The following is a 21,656-nucleotide window of genomic DNA, read 5'->3' on the forward strand; positions in this document are numbered from 1 at the left end:
TGGGTCTGCTAACGCGTTGTGGTCTCCCTGGCGGCCTCTGACGCTGCCCCCGCTGAGGAACTGCAGAAAACCTCCAGGCGAAGTCTCTTGAAGCCACCAAAGCGTTCTTCCAGGCTTCAAGTGCTAGGAAGTGGTTAAAGTCGTGAAGCAAAGATCCTGCACAACTTCTGGTTTTAAAAAAGCCAAAAAGCAAAATAACACCCACTTGATAGCTTTCATTATTCATTAGTATTTACTTCTGTAACTCCGTCCATTTGGATGCGTTCATGCGATTTCCCAAGTCCGAACACTTGGAAGCCTTCTCGATGGGGTTGGCTGCAGTGGTTTTACCGAGGGTCGATACACACAGTGATGCAGAGCGAGGCTTTTATAGGTCTGGGCATTACTGGAGGGAGCAGCGCCCTTGTGCTGTATCCCTCGGTTCACAACAAGGCAGAGCCGCGGCTGCCTCCTGACCTTGCTGAACAGGTGGGTGTAGTCCCGGCCCTTCCCATCAGTATACCTGTTGGAGCGGTTAAATAAACCTGTCAGGAGGCGCACACTGCATGGAAGTGTCATCGTTTACTTACACTGTACTTATAGCCACAGAGAAGACAGGGAGGAAGTAGATGAATCAGAGTTCCTGAGTCACTAAATCCCTTTTTTCACAGGGAACAACTTAAATCTTTCAAAACACTGCTACGTCCAGCTTCAGAGATGTGGATTTCCTGCTTGTCTGCCTCTCAGAAGGTCACGTCGATCGCTTTTTGGCTTTGATGTGACATTGGGAATCACAGAACTGTAGGGGTTGGAAGGGGCCTCAGGAGATCATCGGGCCCAACCCCCGTAATGCATGCTGAATCCAAGAAGGGGTTGTTAGTTGACGTGCAAAGCGTATGAAGGTAGCATGGGTTGTTGCTGATGCAATGGTAGATAATGGCCACAGAGATCCCATCAGACGCGCGGTGTGTTATTTCGTAGTAAGTCATCTTTTTTCCCAGCAGATAAAGAAATCGTTGGATTAGAAAACCTGAAGCAAGGGTGGCCTTCTTGCGTCTCAGTGTTTGTGAACTTGGGTCAGATCAGATCAGCTCACGTGTGGAAACCTGAGGTTTAGGAGCTTATTTTTGAAAGGGCAGTAGAAACGGCTGTGAATTTGAGCACAGTTTTGTAAACTTGCAGTCATGTTTTGCTGCGTGTGTTTTTTTCCCTAATTGCACTCTTCCTTTGAAGCTTTGAAAATAATCTCTGAGCAGTCATGTGCTTCGTGACTCCCGTTCTTGAAGCGTGGACAAACCGACGAGCTAGCGAGGAAGTGCGTTTGCAGTTCTCCTGCGGTGTGTTGCTGTCATCCCTCGAATGAAGAAGTTGCATAGGGAGGGGCCTTGGAGCAGTCCCTGGGTAGCAAAAATGGAGTTGTGCTGACAAGTTCTTTTGGTATAATCAGGAATTCCTGGAGTGTCTTTTTATATCCAGATAGTGTTGTGAAATAATACTTTCTGCTTATCTTTAAACAATGAGAATTTCAGTTTCAGAGGTTATTGGAGCAGGCTTTCTTTTTTTTCCTTCTTGTAACTAAAGAATCATTTCTTAATAGATGAAGTATGCACTGCAGCAGCCCCTCTGATCACTTTAAACCTAAATCATTAGCAAGGACAGGTACGTTTAAGTGATGTGGAAACATACCTGCTGTGACAGTGATCTTCATAAATAATAGAGCAGAATTGTGTTGCTTGTGATGTGAGTAATTAATTGTAAGAACTCTCTAGGGGGGAAAAAAAAAAACAACAACGAAGCTTTAGCCTGTTGCAATCTTTAAATTCATCAGTAAAAAGCTGGTATTCTTGAGATCGCTTATTTGTCCTTATCTGCCACTGTTGCTGGATTTTTTTCTTTTGCATTCAGAGAGAGTGCACTTCCTGAGAGCCAGCTGCAGAACAGATGATGGGTGAGAGTTAGAGGAAAGCATGGAAATGCAGCTGCAAATCGCTGTTCTTAGTCAAAGCATATAAGGGGTAGTTTGAGTAGAATTGTTGGCTGTGGCATGTCTTCCTCGAAGGGACCTGTGTGAGGAGTCCTCCGTGTAGGTGTAACGGCAGCACTGCGTGCCGTGGGGGGCCTGCAGCACGAGGGCGGCTGCCTTGTCGCTGGCGTTCCCTGATACACGAGTGCTTTTGCCTTTGTTTTGTCTGGCTTGAACGTTAGAGCAAGTTGTGGCTGTTGTAATGCTTGTTTGCTGGTCTTTCGTTTTGGTGAAAAACTTTTACGGACAGCCTGTTAAATTGGGATTTTTTCAAAACCCAACTCAAGCTTTTAGGAACAATTCCCGACTTCAGGTGGTTCAGCCCTGGTGCAGGGTGCAGTTTGCGAGGCGGTCGGTTTGGTGAAGGATTTACTGTTTTGCACTCACTATTATATTTAAGTATGCATCTACAAAAGCAATAAGCAGTGCTTCACGTCAGCTGTAGCAAATATGTGAGCATTTAAATATCCTGCAGAAACAGGAAGGGGAAATGGGATGCAGACCTCGTGGCATGAGTGTCAGTGTGCTCTGCAACCTCGGGGCTGCCCGGGCCAGGGGGTCCTGCTGGGACGGGCCTCGCTGCGAGCGGAGCAGGGGGTGGAGAAGTGCTGGAGGGAGCTGTCTGCTCCCGCTGCTAAAATAAATAAAGACCGGCTTTTACCTTCTGTCAGCGTTTGTTGCAATTTATTTGCTTTTAAGAAGGATTGAATCCCTTTGTGTGCACGTAGAACAGGAAGAATAGGACATCTAGATTAGAACATCTCTTTCCTTCTCTAGCATGAAGGACGTGATTAACTTGAATTTGTTTTTAGTGTATCTTGTGTCAGTAAATGTGCCATGTTGTAATGGGAATAAACTCTTTTAAAATCCCTTCTAAGGTTTATCTTTCTGGAAATCTGTTCCTTGAACTGTTGTTTTTAGGTAGTTGCATTGATCTGATGGAAGTAATCTAATATCTAGTTCTTTGTAGTTGTGTTGATCTGATGGAAGAAATAATAGAAGTTCTTTTTGGTATGGATTCGTAATGATCAAAGTGCAATAGCTTGAAAGAACTCATCTCTAAATTCGGTAGCATTCTGTTGTGTGTTAATCACCGAACACCTCCACTGAGAGCCTAGTTTGCTGCGTGTCCTGTGTCAGAAGGCCTAGTGAGAATGGCTGTCTGAGTGGGTCACTGATGCCACTTTGGGTTTTCTACATTTCTGCTTTTCTCTCTAGTTCAGTGCTGTGAAACCCAAGCTGAGTCGATAGGCATCTGTCCTGCAGGTGACGGGCAGAGTTCTGTCACACGGGGATGCGGGTAAGGCAGGGAAGTGGCTGCTTTACCCTGTCTGGAAGAGCTCTGGTTGAGCTGCCAGGGCCCAGCACATGTACCTAACCTGTCTGCTTATTACTTCTGGAGGAGAACGCAGAAACGGGAACATGGGCAGTGCTCTCGGACCCCACAAACAGTGCCACCATGCTCCAGCCCCTGGCCTGCCGTGCCACAAGCACCCAGCCGAGATGCTCTTGGTCCGTGTCCTCATGGCGAGGCTGCTCAGTTCAGTCACGGCCAAGGCGTTAGGAGGTGCATGGCCAAGGAGGTTGTCTTGTTCTTGCTCAGACTCACATAGCTCGTCCAGGAGGGACTGTCGAAGAAACCTTAGGTCTGGGCTTTCTGCCCTTGGAGTTCAGGAGTGGAAAGCGAGTTTGTAACTTACCTGGCAAGGCAGCATGGAAAATAGCGCAGAAGAAATGAGTAAGATATAGTAAGTGAACATAGAAGGCTGCCCAACTTTGTAAGTTTGCAGTTACCTGTTTTACACTTCTGCTGTTGTGTTAAGCTTATCGTTTGCAGTGTGTGGCTGCAGAACAGCCCGTTTCCAAGCTGAAGGCTGATGACATGCAGGATGCTAGTGTTACATGTGTGCGTCTTGGTCCATGTCACTAGGAGTTGGTTGGAGGCATTTAAGTAGTGCTTCCACGTTTCTGGTTCTTTGCTTTTCTGGAGATGACAGCAGATGTGCTGTTCTACTCAGCCTCTAGTCAACAGTGTATTTATTTCTCAAGTCTGACTGAATCTTTCGAACTTATATAAAGTAAATAATTTATTTAGAGCAAGACTTATTGCAGGATAGGATCTGGTGTTAGAGCATTTCTTCTAGGGTAGTCATACTGGAGTAGTGAGTTTTCATCAAACGTACTTTTCAAATACATTTCATCCAAATCTCTCAGTAAATTTGCAGAGGCTTTAAAAGATTTCATAAGAAGTTGTTGCAATCCTTCCTAGCAGAGACCAGGGAAAAATGTGTCGAAATCAGACTGTCTTGATTAGGTTAGTACACTTAAAGTGTGTGTTTTTTTTTTTTTTTTTTTAAAAAGTGGTTGTTTTGTATTACAAATGTTAGTTTTCTAATAGTAATTCCATTTCTGTTTTTTTTCTTTTTTCTTGCATTGTAATTAATGTTAAAATTTTCCCATGTGTTTTTATTTAACTACAGCCCAAATTGCCGATAAGAACTTCAAATGTTCACTTCCTTAGTTTTGGTCTGAAGTCTTTATCTGGGAATGTTGTTTTTTGAAAGGGAAAAAAAAAAAAAGCCAAGAAGGGAGCTCGCAGGAGAAGTGGTAGCAATGCGCGAGGTACAGCGCTGGTGCTGGGCTGGCGGCGTGGCAGGGTCAATTGCCGAAGAACTGACATTAATTAGGCCTATGCAACTGGTCTTTAATGAGTACTTGCCAAATTAGAGGGAATGCTTATCTACGTGTGAGTAACATAACTGTAATTATCAAAGCTCTTACAGGTTGTTAATATAGGAGAGGTTAGGTCCTTTACCCGGAGTGTCTCGTTTATGTTGCCCAAACACATCTCATGTAATTTAATTAAGAACTGAAGTTACGGAAATGATAGCTTGTTATTTTTTGAGGGGGACTGGAGGGGAATATCAGTGTTCAAATCCCTGGAAAGCAGGGTTAAATGTGACGTTCGTTAGGAAGGTGGCAACTAGGAAATAGCAATCCTGCCTATCTTGGGCTGGGTGAGCTTTGGATAGCTTTGTTCTTCCTTATGATTCTATTAAAATGTTGGCCACCGAATAGCCAATGTGCCAGCTGAGCTGTTGGCAGTGTCCTGGGATTGATAGATCTTAGTTGTTCAGGCTTAGCTTCTTAACAATCTTCATACTCAAAAGTGTTACTTAGCATTTCTCCCGTCCGTACTACATGCAGAGAACAGTATGACTGAAGTTATCTGTAAATTTTTCCTATGGTGAATCATTCTCAAGTCTTAAAAGCAAACTGCATCCTGATAACCTGCTTTGGGTGAAAACGGAGTGGAAAATAACCAGCTCTCACTGCCTACAGAAATACAACTGACGTTACAGAGCCAAGAGTAACCCCTTTGCTTGGGTCGTGCTGCAGACCTTTCTGGTTACATCAGTTAGGTCGGCATCTCAGGGGGATGCAATTGCAGAAGCGTCATGAGGAAGTGCAAAAATAAAAAAAGTGGTTACTTAATATAATATCTTATAGTGCCTTACATTTGCATGGGCAGGAAGTGGAAGAATAAATTCTAGTTTACTTTTAAAAAAAATGGTTTTAACTCGTGTGTACAAAATTCAATTTAAAACTACGTACAGAAATCGAAACTTTGTAAATGCCTACGTGATCTCTTTGAGCAAATAGCATGCTGTTTGCTGGAGAGGTAGAGGTCCCAAGGACTTTAGGTAACAGGGGCAGCTTTTGTTTTGGTGGGTAAACAAGTAACAGCAGATGTAGCTGTGGGCAGTGGGAGAGCTTTACAAGGAAATAAAGGTTAGCATGTGGTCTGTGACACTTGTAATATTTCTAGGACTTTTCCATACCTATCTGTGACAGTATCAATCCTTTTTTTGTTGTTGTTGCCACTCTTCTGTGTGCCTAAAAGATGAGATCAAGAACATGCCAAATAGTACATACTGTCACTATTGTAAACTGCACAATTGTAAGCAGTACAACAAAGCAGATTAAAACATTGCCTTGCCTTAGGATCGCTTTAGGAGGAGTCCTTGCACATACAGTGGAGTAGTTTCTCAGCCAGACTTCAGAGCTAGATCAGTTGTTTGCTTTCGATACACTGCAGTCTGCTCTTCCACATGGGCAAAAGTTCTCTTCTATGGGACAGTGTCCTGTGCACGTTTCCAAAGTGAGAAGGCACAAGAAAATAAGAATTGATGCAAAACAGTCTCAGAGTGTTTTATGAGAGGTTTTGAACAGAGAAAATGCCTGCCAGATAGATGATGGGCTAACCTGCTAACGTGGCGTGAGTTCTTCTGTGAGCCAGGCTTCCTGTGTGAAGGTCGAATGTCTGGATGCTACAGCTTACGAGCATGGTGCAGCTGAATAATTTTCGGAGTTATTGTCAGTAGTAATAAGCCTCAATAGTAATGAGGGTTTTAAATAGTTGTACGTGGTTTTGCACAGGATGTGTAGTCTAGCAGTCCTTAGAGCATATGAGCAGAGCACTTGATTTTTTCGTGAATGTACAATGTGCAGTCGGTAAGTCGCTAAAAGAGAACCTCCTGACAATTTGGTATGCATAAACACAAAGCAGAGCTAGCGATCGGTTTGCATGATGTGATTTTGAAGTTTCTAAACCTCCAAAATTTATTTGTGTTCTAAGCTGGATGTAATACAAAGAGAAACTGGAGAAGCCATATGTAGCAAAATGTATTCCATCTGTCAAAATTTAAAAAGGCTCTATTCAAGAGGAGTCCAGATTTCCATCTCTCCGAGTGCCAGATGTTGATTTAAGTGGGAACACATGGGTATCAAACACACTAAACGTTTCTGTGCTTTTTAAATATCCTAACTTTCAATTGCTGGTGATCTTGTACCTATTTTAAGAAGACTTGTGTAGCACTGTAGATCACGTGGAGGATTCTGGTGCCACGATGTTTGGAAAGGCGCTTTGTGGGCTGAGGTTGGAGTCCATTGTCTCGCTTGGGATGGGGGAAGGTGGGTTTTGGTTCGGCCTGACTTCTGGGCTGCCTCCTGGCTGTGTGTTATCCCCCCTGTCTGACAGGGGAGGTGGGGAATGTGAGCAGGGAGCTGGGGTTTGGGTTTCTGCCTGGTGGCTTCTCCCCGGGGAGGTGCTGGGGCTCTCGTGCCCCGCTCCTGGCTGCGGCAGGGCTGCCTGCTGGGCTCCCTCTGCCCGGCCTCATCCCCCCGGGGCTCCCCTGACACCGGGGTCCTCTTCAGTGAGCGGCAGCGGGAGGGTGAGTGCTGTGTGCTAGGGCATGTGTCTGCTTTGGGTTTTTGTGCAGAGTACGGGGTGGCAGCAGGCAGGCTGCCTTTTGCTGGAGTCTTCTGGTGAACTTTAAGGTGAGGCGTGTCGAGTATTGCAGTATCATTGGGTTTCTTGGTACTACACTGTTCTGATACGCTTTAGGTTTAGGATTACCTAACGGGGTGGGTGAAGAATTAAAAGTAGGGAATTGTTGGTGGAGTCATGCTGGGCCTTGCGGTCTCTGCTGGGGCTAGCACGACAAGACTCACTGGAGCTCGCTGGGGGAATGTTGAAGGTGTTGAAGACTTGCTGAGCTCACCAGGGAATGCCGGCAGTGTCGCGTCGTTCCTAGATTGGTAGCATCCGTGTACCTTTGAGATCCTATCTCTACAGAGAAGCCAGTAATTAATGAAATAGGCCCCTTCTTAATTTCCTTGAAGAGGAAAAATAGATTTCATCTCATCTGCTGGGTATTCATTGCTCCTTCTACGGGAGCCCATATTCCTGTGCTCCTGCGGCTCTCCATGAAGAGCAATAGCTGTATCCTGGGCGGCTCTTGGTTTGCTTTAGCCCCCTATGGCAGGATGAGGCGAGCTGCACCCTGGGACTGGTGTGGTCTGTGCTATTGTTTGCAGGAGATTGAGGTGTGGATACCCTTATTTGATCAGACGAGGCAGACTGCAAGAAGACAACAGAAGTACTGGCCTTCATGTTGGGGTTGTTACTGGGACAGAAACGTGTTAAGGTGGCTGAGGAATCTCTGTGGTGTCACTGAGGGTGCAACTTAGGGCTGAAGTCTCTAATGTGTCTTTAACAAAGGCTGTGTAAGCTGCCGTTGGGCTGAGAAGCAGCGTGCCTGCAATTAGCTTTGATAGGTGAATGAAAGCCCAGTGTCTCTAACATCTCCTGATGACTGAAAGTTGTGGGAGAAAAGATAACTAAATGTGCCCAAAGTAAATTCAGACCCTCTCTGGGGCTAGGGGTATGCCTTCTGCATTTTGCAGTTTTTGTTTTTATAGTTTTCCACATACTTATTTTTTGAATCGATTGCCCATTATCACTTGAGGGGGATGGAAAGGAAACGAGACTGGCTTTTCCACATGTGAAAACAGTAAATTTGAGGGAAAACAGCACCGTGTTATTTATCTGTATTCTCCTACTCCTAATGCTCGTGCTCTGTGATCTGAGATTGGGTTCATTTGCCTTCTGCAGTGCAAATGCAGAGGTAGAAAGGGAGAACAAAGATTGTTCCCTCTTACCGCGAAGTAACAAAAAGAAAGGGCACAATAAAACTGTAACTTGCATGTAAAATACAGCTAATGTAGCTGTGTGAGGTGTAGGCGCGTCCATGCACCTAACAGCTAAACAAAAGCTCTAAGTTCAGAACTTGTGTATTGCAACACAGCTGCAGCCTCCCATCTGCCTGTTAAATGGGGTGTTCTGATGTTGTGGAAACATTGCAAAAATGTACGTTATTGAAATGGACAAAAAGTAAATACTTTCTGACAACTGTCTTCATGAAGCTGAAAATTCCCTCTGGTTTCAGTAAAGAAGATCCACCTGGTACAAGTAGAAGTCAGGAGAGCTAATGCTCCTTACTTCTTCTAATACACTGTAAGCTCTTGTAGAGGCATTGGCCTCTTGTGGTGGTTTGAGCATGCCGGTACTTTTCTGTCTGTAGCAGCTATAAGCTAGCAACTAAGGAAACTGCAAACAGAAAGGGACAGAAAATGCCTTATTCTTCTGAAATCCAAGATAACACAAGACTCGTAGGGAGATTATAGGATATCTCTGTAAATAATGGTTTTTGTTTAACTACAGAGTCCTCTGATCTCCAGTTGCTTCTGCTTTATAGGAGATGTGTATGGATGTTTAAATCTTGCTGTTAGCAATTCTGAGCATACTGATACTGAGAAACTTGCACCGAGGGGATCTGGTGATATTTACTTTTTCTGTTTTTCAAGTGCTGCTATCCTGCCTTTATATTAGCTCTGCATGGGGCACATAGGGGGTATCTTCCATGAGGGATTAATTCTTGGGTTATTCCTTTGATTGTTATTACTCATAGCTGTTAAGGAGTCGTGTCAGCTTTTCTTCTAGCGTCTGCCTTGGAACTCCAGATCGTGAGCAGTAGTTGCCCATAGTCAAGGCATCATGAGATGTCCCATCCTTCGCAGTGGGTTGCTTGATGGTTATGGTTATGGTTCCTCTTCCTTACCTTACTACGTATTTGAGTTTGCAGATGTTGAAGTCCCTTGTTCCTTCTGCTGCTTCTGTGTGAGCTCTGGGACAGTTGCTGAGACGTGGAAGCTGAGAGCTGCCCTGTGGTGTTTGCCAGCCTTCAGCAACAAGAAGCTGAACACAGCACCCTTGGTTTCTGCCATCTTTTCTATTGTTGGCTTAGCTTCTTGAGGCTCTGGTCCTGCTTCCTTAGCTGATAGTAAGGCCCCCTAGAAGGCTTTTGACTCCTTGATGTTGGAATTACTAGTCAAAGTCGTTCAGGACAGGTATTGTGGTGTGTTGCGTTCTTATCTGGGTTGGCATTGAGCGATGTCATCAGCTCTGTGTGAAGCTTGCGTGGTTGCTACTGACACCGTTGTCCCCGTCTTGTTAGCAGCTGTCCATAGTGAAAGAATTTAAGTTGGAAGATGAAGGAAGTACCAAATATTAGGATCTTTGTGGAACAAAAACATTTCTAATTTCCTACTCAGGCTTACTATCAGGCTTGCTTGAGCTTTGGGGAAAAATATTAGGCAAAGCTACTGGGAAAACTGTTGGAAATTTCTGGCAAATTACTGCACAAGTACACTCAGAGGGAAGAGCTTGAACTTGGGGCCAGCAGGTAGTACAGATGCCCTTAAGGCTGTTTGATAAGGTAAATGCTGCTGCACTGCTGGGATTTCAGTGGTAATCAGTTTGACTTTCAGCCGTGTGTACTGGGTGCAGCAGAACTTTCCTTTTTGAAGTTTACTTTATCATGTTGGTTATCTTTTGAGCCATGTGTAATCTTGCAGTAAAGAATAGATCAAGAGAAGCATGCATCGTAAAGGGATTTGTCTGCTTTCGTTGCTTCTTGAGTGGAAGACCACGTGAATTACTGAGGATCAACTAAGCTTTCTAGATGAAGGTGATGTTAAAGACCAGTACCTACAAGCAGACTTTCAGTTTAATGATTAAATGAATTCAAAGGATAAATACCCTTCTCTCATTTCTCTCTTTTGTTTTAACAAGACAAGTCTGAGCTGGAAGGAATAGAATAGTTCTAATACTGAGGACTTAATTCTTGTTTTGTTTTTTGGCTGGAGAAACTTGAAATATATCTGTTGCTTGCTATGAACCTGAGAACTTGGTTTATTGATTTGCCTTTTCCAAAATAAAAATGTTCAGAATCCTTTGGGTACCCTCCTTGAATCCAAAGGAATGATAGGAAATCAATCTCCATGCTTCAATCCACCAAGCTCAGAAAATTCATAGGTGGAGTGGATGTCATATTTCTGATTCCAGGCCTGTTCAGGTTGTGAAGCTTTTCCGAGCTATTGATAAAATGCTTTGTGGTAATGACTGAAGAATTAATAACGTAAAGTGTATCCGTATGACTGAGGAAGTTCATCTCGGCATGTCTTGGAGCATTCATCATCTGTTCCTCAGCGTGGAGGGGCTCCGTGCCAGCAGGGAAAAATCTCTGTGGTGCCAAACCAGCGCTTCAATGGGCTCTGTGACAGGCTGCAACAGCGTTCTTTCTTCAGAGCATATTAATGGTTATGAGACACGGTGTAAGTCATAAAATGCTTCTTGTATGTGTGTATCCTTGCTGTTATCTACAATTATTAGGCCCTGTTGGTCAGTGTGTGACTTTTGACCCTCTATGCGTCATGTTTCTTTTGTAGTCGGTGGCTTTCTGATACTATTTTACGTGTACCAAATGTATTCCTTGTGAGCACGCTGGTTAAAATAACTCAGGATACCCTTTTTATATCTAATTATAGATGAAAGAAATCAAATCAAATACACAGTGGGTGGAGGGAGCAGTTGCCAGGCTGGAGGGTAGGTCTGCCGTTCAGAGGGACAAGGTGGAAGACAGAACTGGTCGAAACCTCATGAATTTCAACCAAGACATGCAAGGACTGAGCGGAGGACCAGCCCCACAGAGCTGTACTGGCGGGCGAGCACCTCAGCATCCTGGTGAACAGAAGCGGACCATCTGTCGGCAGCAGGCCTGTGTGGTGGTGAAAACCTGCGGAGTACTGGGCTGCACTGGCACGAGCATAGCTGGCAAGTTGAGGGAAGAGAGAATTGCTCCTCTACTTGGTAGTCACAAGACTAAGTCAGGAGTACTGTGACCAATTTTGGGCCCTGACAGTGCAGGAAGGATATTGCAAAAATGAAACGCCCAGCCTACGGCAGCTGTACTGGATTGCGCGGTGTGAAAGGAGGCGATGAGAGCCGTGCCCTTCTGCAGGCTGAGAAGGCTCCTGGAGGAGCTCATCGTTGTCCTCAGTTACCTAGCGGGAGGTTATGGGGCTTAGGTGATAGATCAAGGTGCGGGGTTTTATTTTTAGGTGCACATTGGAAAGAGATGACAATTGAAAGTTGTAGCAGTGCGGGTGATGTGCACTGGAGGTTAAGCATGGGAACGGGTTGCCCAGAAAGCCTGGGCTACTTTGATCCTCCATTCTCATCCAAAGTGGAGAGCACCAGGCCTACTGTTTATAGAGCACTTACAGCTTCTTTTGGGTGGAATAGCAGCGTCCAGTATCTCCCTTCTTAGTGTCTTTTGCCATAGCTGTGTGTTACAGACCCTTGTAACTGAGATGTGTGTTGGTCCTGTTTGTTTTGAAGAGGGAACTTTTCAACTTGTCTGTAGGGTGTTTTGAAATTCTCTTGCTTTGAAGTATCTGTTATTGTAAAACATAGTGACTTAGTCCTATTTCCTTCAGTCATTAAGAATGCAGAATGCAGTCACCACTAGGAGTGGTTCATAAACACCTCCACTGCTGATTTTGTTCTGGTTTGATAAGTGGGACTGGGAGTCGTCATCTCTGTGACCTTTTCATCTGAATCTTGGTGGATGGTGCAGATCTGGGCAGCACGGGTTGAAACCTGTCTGGTATCATATAAAGCTGTAACATGAGGGCTTGGTAATTCTGATAGTTTGATTTTTACACTGTTCTGTCCAGAACAGTGGGATGCACAGATAGCTTGCAGGTCATCTCCAATAGTGTCTGTATTGGGTTTGTATTTAAAAGTTAAAATGATGGGTTGCTTTTACTTATCCAGTTATGAACCAGCTTTATCCAGCTTGGGCCCTTTCAGTTGGTGAGCTGTACATAGTTTTGCAACTGCTTCTCAGTTTTCCTAATGTCCTTAACGTTTAAAGTGAAATGCGTTTGAAGAGGACAAAAGGGAGTTAATCACGGTTCCATTTACTTGTTGGTTCATGTTCAATGTTCTTTCTCTGTCCAAGGCTGAATTGTTCTGCTTTGGCAGTGGGACATGCTAAAGCTGCTTTATTTGCTCTTCTGACATGCAGCTGGTCTCAGGCAACTATACTACAGGAAATAACTTTTTTTTTAAAGTGTAGTAATACTTGAATATGTTCTCAAATACTTTGATTTAGGTAGTGATAATTTGTGGCAAGTATTACATGTCAGTTTTATGCTATTAAACTGTGGCGAATGTTAGTTGAAAGGGTATGTCATCTGCGATGCAATCAGTTGTTCATTAAGGGGTGATTCCGTAGAGAATATTTGCAGGTAGGAGATCTGTGTCTTTCCAAGGTTTGAAGACAACATTTTATCAGGAATGTTGTTGAAATTGTAAAGGTGAGAATCTGCTGTTCTCACTTTACAGACCCAAATGTGTGAAGGTTTTCAGAAATCCCAGTCTGAAGAGCACTTGATTTTGTGTAATTGTTTCTGCTCTTCTGCAAGTGTACTGAGGATATGAATCTCAAGATTTAGGCTTTCAGGTTTCCTTAATGAAAATGAAAGCAAAACAAAAACTATGGGAAAATACTAATAGGTTATTCTCTTTATTAACGTGATACTGGGGTATGTTAATTCTAGAACTAGTAATTAGTCATCCACTGCACCTTTGACTTCTCCAATTTGTTGCCTTTGTTTAGCATCTAATTTACGGCGAGTACTGACTCCAGCCTCCTCACTGCCAGGAATGCAGTATAAAAATGCGAGGTAGAACAAGCGGATGAGGTGGGTGAGTGGAAGACACAAGGCTGGAGGTGAAGTTTGAAGAACAGCCATCTTGCCATCTTAAAAGCATTGGCCGCTGTCACCTCCTACACTGCAGGGCTAAATGGGGTTATGCAGGCCAAGCAGGCACTTGTCTGTGACCACAGGCTGCTTGGCCTTGTGGTCAGCACTGTGTAGTGGTCAAATATTGACCAAGATGTTTGCATAGCATCTGTCTGGCTGTGTTTTGCGAGGGGGAGAATGGAGGAGAGGATGACAGCGACCGAGAGAAACACATTCCTGGGAGTCCTCATTGTGGAGCATGGAGAAAATGAGAGAAGGCCCGCTTACAGAAGTTGTCCTCCGCCCCTCGGCAGCTGTTCTGGCTTTGTGCTTCGCTATGCGCTGTTTGAGCATCTTGGGAAGGCACAGATGTTTGACTTTGATTCATGTACTGAGGCAGATTGGAAGGGTTGATCCTCACTCCTGATGCCAGAGCCTTTTGGCTGAGGTTACCCTGACGCAAACCCCAGTCCCAGCTCCCGCTTCACGAAGGAGCAACATTCCTGGGACATGTCACATTTGGCACTCGGTCCTCGGTGCTGTTTTGTGACCACTTCCTGTGTTTAGAGCTGGAGATTTTGTCCTGGCTGCGGGCGTGGGTTTTAATCATGACAATTTTCCATGAACTTTAGTTCCTGAGACAGATGTTCTAGAAAAATGTACCTCTGTATCCTATGGCTTCATGAAGTATTACGTTAAAAGAATAATAACATTAACATAGCAGAGCTCGGGTCAGCTGTTCTTAATGTGTTCCCTAACCCAGTATGGAGTTAATTTCTCTGCGTAGATGGGTGCTGTCATGTTAATAGGTTATCAGGTTCGTGTGTCTGCTTGCTGATGGTCAGAGGGCAGCCCGACCCATCGCCTGTATGCTCACAAGATAGCGTTGGTTAGATAGTGTCCATGAAGGGAACTTTACTCATTCTGATGTGACAGAAGCAGTGAAAGCTGCCGTTTTGGTGCAGAGAAATAGGGACTGCGATGGGTTTGGCCGTATGCAGCGTGGGGCCCGGTGGTGGTGGCAGCCGGGCCTGCAGCCAGCCCAGCGGAGGGGCTGCGTGCTCCCTTCGCCCGTCCTGTCTGTCTCTGCTTTGCTTCACGCTTCTTTTTTGACCTGCCATCCTCTTTTCAGTCTTCTGAGGTCCTGTCGTGGCTTTTATTTCAGTTTAGCTTATTCTCTCGTACAGTTTCCGCTCCCTGGTGAGTACAACTGTGATTATTGAGCAGATGTGTTGCCTTCACGCTGCCCGCTCCAGCTGCCTTTATCTCCCCTCTTAATCTTAAATCTCTCGCAGCCTTTTTAGCTCATTAAGTTCCGTGGAGCTAGGACTCTTTGCTAGTTAAATACAACAAAAAATACCTCTTATCTGATCTTCCTGCAATTCTGTAAACAAGCTACTTAATCAGGCTTTTCTTTTAATGCCAAAGAAACAAACAAAATTGTTTGCACTGTGACTATAAGCAAACTAATACAATATAGCAGTCTAAATATTGAGATGTTTATCCTTTCCTTCCTTTGCACCCCCCAGTTCTTTCAGAAACAAGATTTAGATCTATAGACTTAATTGAAAGTTAATCATTTATGGAAGAAAAAGAAGAAAGTAAGAGAAATTGACTTTGCCTGAAATCCTCTGTGGTGTGAAGTCAGAGAACAGGCAGAAGCCAAAATGTAGCTGTATGGGAATGTGCTTAGATATAAAACCCAGGATGTAGCTGTGGGAATGCCTTTAGATACAGGACTGGAATGTAACTATGTATTGGTGAAACTCACAAAAAGCTGGGAACGTCATGCCTTGTGTTTCAGCACTGCAGGCAACTGGCAGTGTTTTTCAGAGCTGTTCTTGTAAAAACTGCTTTTCCTGCGTTTGGGGCCTGATCCAGGCTTTTTTATTTTTTTTGTTCTTGGCTTGAACTCATGTGAACTAGAACAGAATTAGCAAGAGACAGTGAAGCTGTGGTTCTGTGTACTCTCTCCTTGGTGGTAAAGTTGGCTCAAGAAATTCCTGCTCCAAATTGTAGTTCCCTACTGGTCTCACTTTTTCCAAGAAGAGGGTGGTGTGTTTTTTTTGCTGGGACTGAAACGTGAAATATCTGATCTGATTTTTCCAAAAAGCATTGCAGAAAACTTCCTATTAATTCGTATTTCCCCCGAGGCAGACTGCTGTTGGTGGATAGTGTGGCTCCGCGAGCAGTTAGGCTGGAGGAGTTGAAAGAATGAGGCGCCCTGTGATGGGAGCAAGGGATGGGAATACAGCTCTTCTACCAACTTTTTTGTAACGGGAAATCACAGCCTCAGTGTATAGGTTTTCGTAGTGTAGCATTTGTTGCTAGAAATGGGTATGTTCAAATTCTCAAGGCGATAGCCTGATGAAACTTATGTTGAGGAACTCTCTGAACAAAGTGCCTTCCTTTCTCAGTCTCCTGTTTTTTTGTTGTTGTTGTTTTTTTTTCTTTCCAGGTAGCAATAAGCAGGGAAGGGGGCATCAAGGAAACATCAGCCCTCTAGCTGAAAGAGTTATTTTAAAGAATATGTTTTATGAAGGCAACTTTTACTGGCATGTGAAATTTGACTGGCCTGAAAGATGGAGCCAGTCTAGACTAGAGGCAAATGATTTAACTAGGGGTGCATCTTGAGCTTTATTGCAAGTCACTTGAGTCAGGGCAAATGCTGTATTTTTTGATAGTCTTACTGTGAGGCAGTTTATTCAATAGCCATAATTTTGCAGGAAGAGCGAGGAGAGGGCTGACTCTCTGAGCCAGGAGTGTCAGCAAAAAAAAAATACAGTTTTACTCAGACTCTTAATTTCTTTCCTTGGTTATTGCCTCCAAACAAATAGGTTACTGTCCGTACAGTGATAGAGGAAACATATTTAAATGTGGCAGTCATAAAGGTATAATACTATTTTATCTCAAATCCTTATTACTAAGCCATCTGGTTTATCTGTATTTTTTTTCTAGTAATGTGATTTTTTTCCCTTTCTTTTTTCTGTCAATTTTTTCTGCAGTTTTTGTAGTTACTTTAAATCTGTGCTGATTTAAATAGCTGCAATTTAGGTGTAACTGCGGTGGCAATAAATGAGTTAAATGAATGTGTCCCTGCCCCTTCCCCTGAGTCCCAGAATGTTCTTGTATAAAGTTTTTACAGGGAAACATTTTTATGCATGCAGGGCAGCTCTAGAAGAAGTAGAAGGAGATGTGACAGAACTGGAACTGAAACTTGACAAGGTAAGCTTTTTAAGTCAACGAAGTCTGCTTTGGAAAAAATCTAACAAGGTATGTGTTCGGGTTGGTGTAACTCACGTTCACAGCTGGGAGGTGGCTGTTGGAGAGGGGATGCACCTGGGTCCACCCAGAGACCCCAGCCTGTGTAAGCAGCATGAGCCAGCGTGGCCATGGCCACATCTGGATAGTCTTTGTTGTAGAAATCCCAAGTCAATGCTTTGTCTCTGGCAGTCTGCAGGCACAGTTACAGCATGATAGGGGTGTGTGTATGTAAACATATATCCATCCTTCAGTCTGGAGGGCTTAACTACTGTAAAGATTTCTCCTGTTTTTTGTCATGCTTTGTGCATATATAAAATAGACATTCTGTGTAGCATCTTTCCAGGGCATTGCAATTCATTTGTCACTTTCTCTAACCGGTAGTATTTGGAGGCTTTTCTTCTTAGCGTTTTGCGTGTGGCTTGTTTTTGTTTTATGTCTCCAGAAACTCTCCTGTCTCTGTATTTTATGCTAAATACCTAAAATTATTTGTTGCTTGTGTTATAATGTGGCAGACAGATGTCACTTGTTGACCTCCTTTGCCGTGTTTTGAATGTGGACCTTTGCTTAGGCAGCTGTGAGTTGGCTGCACAGAGGCAAAGTCAGTGTCAAGTGTAATTTTAAGTGGGAAGACTTGTTCCTTGTTTCTTTGTAATAAGTAGTGTAACCATTTGCTCTTTCAAAAATTTTTTTTCAAAGGGCTGAATGTGAATGTTGGTGACAGTGATGGCTAAGATACGTTGTTACTGTAGGAGTGATTAATCTGTTTTGTGAGACTGAATATGTAAGCACTTAAAGGATATGAACATCTGTCTTCGAAGTCTGTTTCCCACTGGGCTAAAAGGATCATTTGGGGGCATAAGGGGAAGAATTCTCAAATTCCTTAATGGGCCTTGACCCTCACTGCCAAACCTATTGCAGAAGGCCAGTGCCAAAAATGCAGTCTTATCATGTGAAACCCATTTAATCTTTACCCTGAGTAAAATTTAATTTAAATTTTTTTTTAAAAATTAATCTTTAAAAAAAAAAAACTTAACAAAAAATCTTTAAAAAATTTAATCTTTACAAAGAGTACAGTGCCCTAGTACTCCCAAAAGCAGAAACACCTCAAACCCCTTTGCTCTTCTGTACTTCTGAGCTAGTACACAAGGTAAGTATTTAAGCAGTGTAATTGTAATATGAAGTAAGTGATCTAATATAATACTTCAATCTAAAGCCAGACTTCTTGTGTGTGAGCTGAAATAACTGTGGCCCAAGGTAACGATTTGTCTAGGCTTGGATGGCAACTTCTTTTGTTTGGTTAGTCATATTATACTCAGCTGTATTGTCCTACAGTTGCGATTTCTGGGCTACACTATCTGCTTTTCCCCCCTCTCTGGAAGAAAGGGCACTAAGCCATAAACCAAAAGTGAAGAAAATTATGTTGGTATTTAAAACACAAACAAAGAAAAGCATAAACTCAAACCTTTTACCATGTCACTTTTTCTCTTTTTTTTAGCTGGTAAAGCTTTGCATTGCAATGATTGATACTGGGAAAGCATTCTGCACAGCCAACAAGCAGTTCATGAATGGAATTCGAGACCTTGCACAATATTCCTGTAAAGATGCATTGGTTGAGGTAAGTTCTTGAGGTTAAAATGGAAGTAGAAAAGCATAACTTTAAAAGGGTAAAATAGAACATTTGGCAAGAGAAGTAGTTGAGGTTTATACTATTACTTCTCTTGTTGCTCATTTTTCTTTAGAATATGCCTTAAGAGTGAGCTTTTTGACTGTGGTCCCCTGCATGTGTCTGTGTTTCATTTTAGCTTTAACTTGAGATGATGAGAGTTTTCCAAATGCCAGAAAATCTCTTTGGATAGGAATAGCCATTTTGGGAAGAGTAGAGAAAGACAGTTTGCAGTGGTAAAGCCCGTTCTCTGCAACTAAATTGCTTGAGTTGATCGCTTGGGTTCGGGATCCAGCTCTCTCTAATACACAGAAATACAGATTTTTAAATGTACAGAGCTAATTTTGAAGTTGTAACCTCAGACTGACATCTCATAAAGCTAATTTGGGACACCTAATATTTCCTGTGTGTTAGTGTGAAATGAAGTTGTGTAATATATGGGTGTAATTATGTGCAGATCTCTGTATATCATGCATATTTAGTGCATGTTGTGTAACAGAACATCAGTCACATGTATGTGTCTTCACACTGGTTGACTACGTAATGCCCGTGAACTTCAGTATAGCCCTTGTGTGTGACTGAGACTGTTGTTGTCTGGAAGTGTACTTGGTCGTAACTTGGTGACCAAGTGATGACAAAATCCCTAAAACTCAGCCTGGTTTTACTTATAATCAGGTACTAAATTATTTGATTCCGACTGGGTTTTCTTATACTTAATGTCAGATAAGCAGTTAGCCAAATATATTAGGGATCATTATTTTCTAACTGTTTTTAATTGGGACATTATTTCTACAGATTCATGTTGATGTTGCTAAACATACCAGCTGTGAAGCAGCAGTTTCCACAATAAATGTGTGTTCTGATGAATGTGACATTAACCAGGTTTTTGGAGTTAGTGTTTAATATTAATGTACGACATATTTATTAATGTTTAATATTGTAAATTTATGTTTTAAAACATGTGGACTTCCCATAGCTTAGTCAACTTAATTTGTATTTTCCTGCTTTGCTTCAGTTTGGTCCTTTATATATAGGTAGGTAACAGTAACGTTTTTTTGTTGTTGCTTGTAGCTGTAATAAATTTACTTGATGATATCCCCGTGTTCTCCTAGCATAATGGTTTTAGCTGGAATAATCATGCTAAGGAAAATTGATTCTTAAGTTTCTTACCAAACACTGTAAACATGGCTTTTGTGCTGTGTATTTAGTAGGACTGAGCTTTAACAACTTGTTTTTTTTTACCTATTTACAGACTAGCTTGACAAAGTTCTCTGACACCTTACAGGAAATGATCAATTATCACAATGTAAGTATCTTTAGATGGAACAAGACCCTGATATATTGAGTTGAGTTATATTTAATAGTAGGATAATAAGAGTTTTTCGTGTTGATAGTATTTGAGAAGTTACTAATCGAGTGTTATTAAATATTTGTCATTTGCTACTTGTAAATGTTTTGTAATGCATACGTAATATTTATAAATATTCGCTTCTCTGCAAATTTTTTATCTTTATTTTTTGTCTGGAATTTGTAAGCTTTGCTAAAGTCCATTGCTGTGCTTGCTGTAGGACAGACAATTCTTGGTTCATTTTAATCACACTGATGGGCAGCAGTGGCAATTTATGAGCATATTTCTTCCCTGGAATGCTGATTATCTTTCCTGTGTTTTCTGCCTTTTTTCATTCTCTGTAATGCACAAAACAAAGCACCTCTGACGTTTGTGTAGTTTTCTTTTTTGGATATATGAGCAAGTTAGTGTAAAGAAAGGAGAAAATACTGGGGTTAAAACCTAATAGTGACTTGTCGCGTATCAGACTTCATCAGAAAGCTCAGTTTTGCCTGGATTGAAAACTGATTTTTTTTTTTTCCTCCTGACAAAAGATTTCAGTTTTGCATTGTGAAAGCCAAAGGCATGTGTTCTTTCTTCTGTTTTCTTCTCCCCTTGGCGCCTTCTGCTTTTCTTTCCTTTTCCAGAAAATTGCTGGAAAGCAACTCAGTCATCTCAAAAGTGCTGAAGATATGCAGGGCACTTAAAAATTTGGGAGCGTGGTTTTTAGTGTTTTTTTTTTTTTTTTTCCACCACTAGGAGCTTAAAATGTAATGGGGGGGGGAAAAAAGCCACAGCTTAATGGGCCAACTTTAGGTTGATGCTAACAAAATTGTTTGAACAGCATTTTCTAAAATGCATGCTTAGAAGGAAGGAAAACAAAGGGAAGTGGATTAATACTGTTGAGTTGGATATCAACACCTCTTAATGAAACATAATGAAAATTGTAGAGGAGGGAGTGAGTGGACAGCGATACTGTGGAGAGGAATGAGTGCAAAGATTCAAAGCAGCAGTAGTGGGGTCGCTTGTGTGTCAGCAGTTTCAGAGCAGGTGAGTCCAGTTGGCTGTCTCTTACTCTTCACCGTACTTCTTGCCGCTGGTTACCCTCTTAACCATGTCTTTGCTGTATGTATATTCCTTCTGACACACCTCACCTAGGTCCTATGTTCTTACTGTTATTCTTGTTCTACATGATTGTGGCTTTGGCAAAGATTGTGCATATCCCAGCTCTTCCTCTGGGGCAGTTTGAGTGCAGATAGCGAAGCACAAGCCATATTAGAGAAAACTTTGCAAATCAAAGTAGGGTGGTTCTTGTGTTCTGTCCTGCTTTTTCCTTCCACTTCCTTGCTGTGCTCAAGCATGTTGAGTAGAACAGTGGCTTCTGTCAAAAGGCACGAGCATAAGGAGTGAGACATGGTATGGGATTCTAAAGTAGGGCTTTGTCAGATTTATGCTGTGGCCCGGCTTAGCTTTTTGTGAATCTACTTAGTTCAGCAGGACTTAATAGCTCAGTGTCAGCTCAGTTGCCGACCACATTGGCAGGAGAGCCCCCATGAGTGGGGGAAAGCTAGAGGAAGAAAGGAGGAGAAGCAGGCACCCTGCAGGAAAAGGAGGGGAGGGGTAGGAGATGGTCCCAGTGGGATGTCGATTACTGTCTCTTTTCTCGTATGTGGCTTAGCTATGGAAAAGGCTAAGGACCAGACTGATGTAACATCTGCATGATGTGGCAGGTGGACGGGTGGCTTTTGCAGCTGGTGGCACGTAGCAGCTTTCTCAGACTTGGTTTGTAGCATGTGAAAGGGCATGTGTTGGAAGGTGTAAAGGTAGTCAGATCATGGTCTGGGAAGTTTGTTCTGTTCATCTGGGAAAATTGTGTGCATGTATTTTTCTGCCTAATGTGCCCT

The 21,656-nt window shown here is 42.8% G+C and overlaps 2 protein-coding genes across 3 annotated transcripts in view; both read left to right on the plus strand.

The window, feature by feature from the left end:
• ACAP2 (ArfGAP with coiled-coil, ankyrin repeat and PH domains 2) overlaps positions 1-21,656 on the plus strand; it is a 62,650-nt gene that overhangs the window by 657 nt on the left and 40,337 nt on the right. For both annotated transcript variants that reach the window (XM_035544393.2, XM_035544392.2), the window contains exons 2-4: positions 16,666-16,723; positions 18,258-18,377; positions 19,678-19,731. In XM_035544393.2, the coding sequence (XP_035400286.1) occupies positions 16,666-16,723; positions 18,258-18,377; positions 19,678-19,731 (232 nt within the window). The remainder of the gene's footprint in view (positions 1-16,665; positions 16,724-18,257; positions 18,378-19,677; positions 19,732-21,656) is intronic.
• The window catches only part of LSG1 (large 60S subunit nuclear export GTPase 1), a 154,326-nt gene continuing 139,956 nt past the window's right edge, over positions 7,287-21,656 (plus strand). The window contains exon 1 of the mRNA XM_050712606.1: positions 7,287-7,293. The gene's annotated coding sequence lies outside the window, so the exon portion shown is untranslated. The remainder of the gene's footprint in view (positions 7,294-21,656) is intronic.

This window comes from Cygnus atratus, chromosome 9, assembly GCF_013377495.2.
Source record: "Cygnus atratus isolate AKBS03 ecotype Queensland, Australia chromosome 9, CAtr_DNAZoo_HiC_assembly, whole genome shotgun sequence".
NCBI classification, from domain to species: domain Eukaryota; kingdom Metazoa; phylum Chordata; class Aves; order Anseriformes; family Anatidae; genus Cygnus; species Cygnus atratus.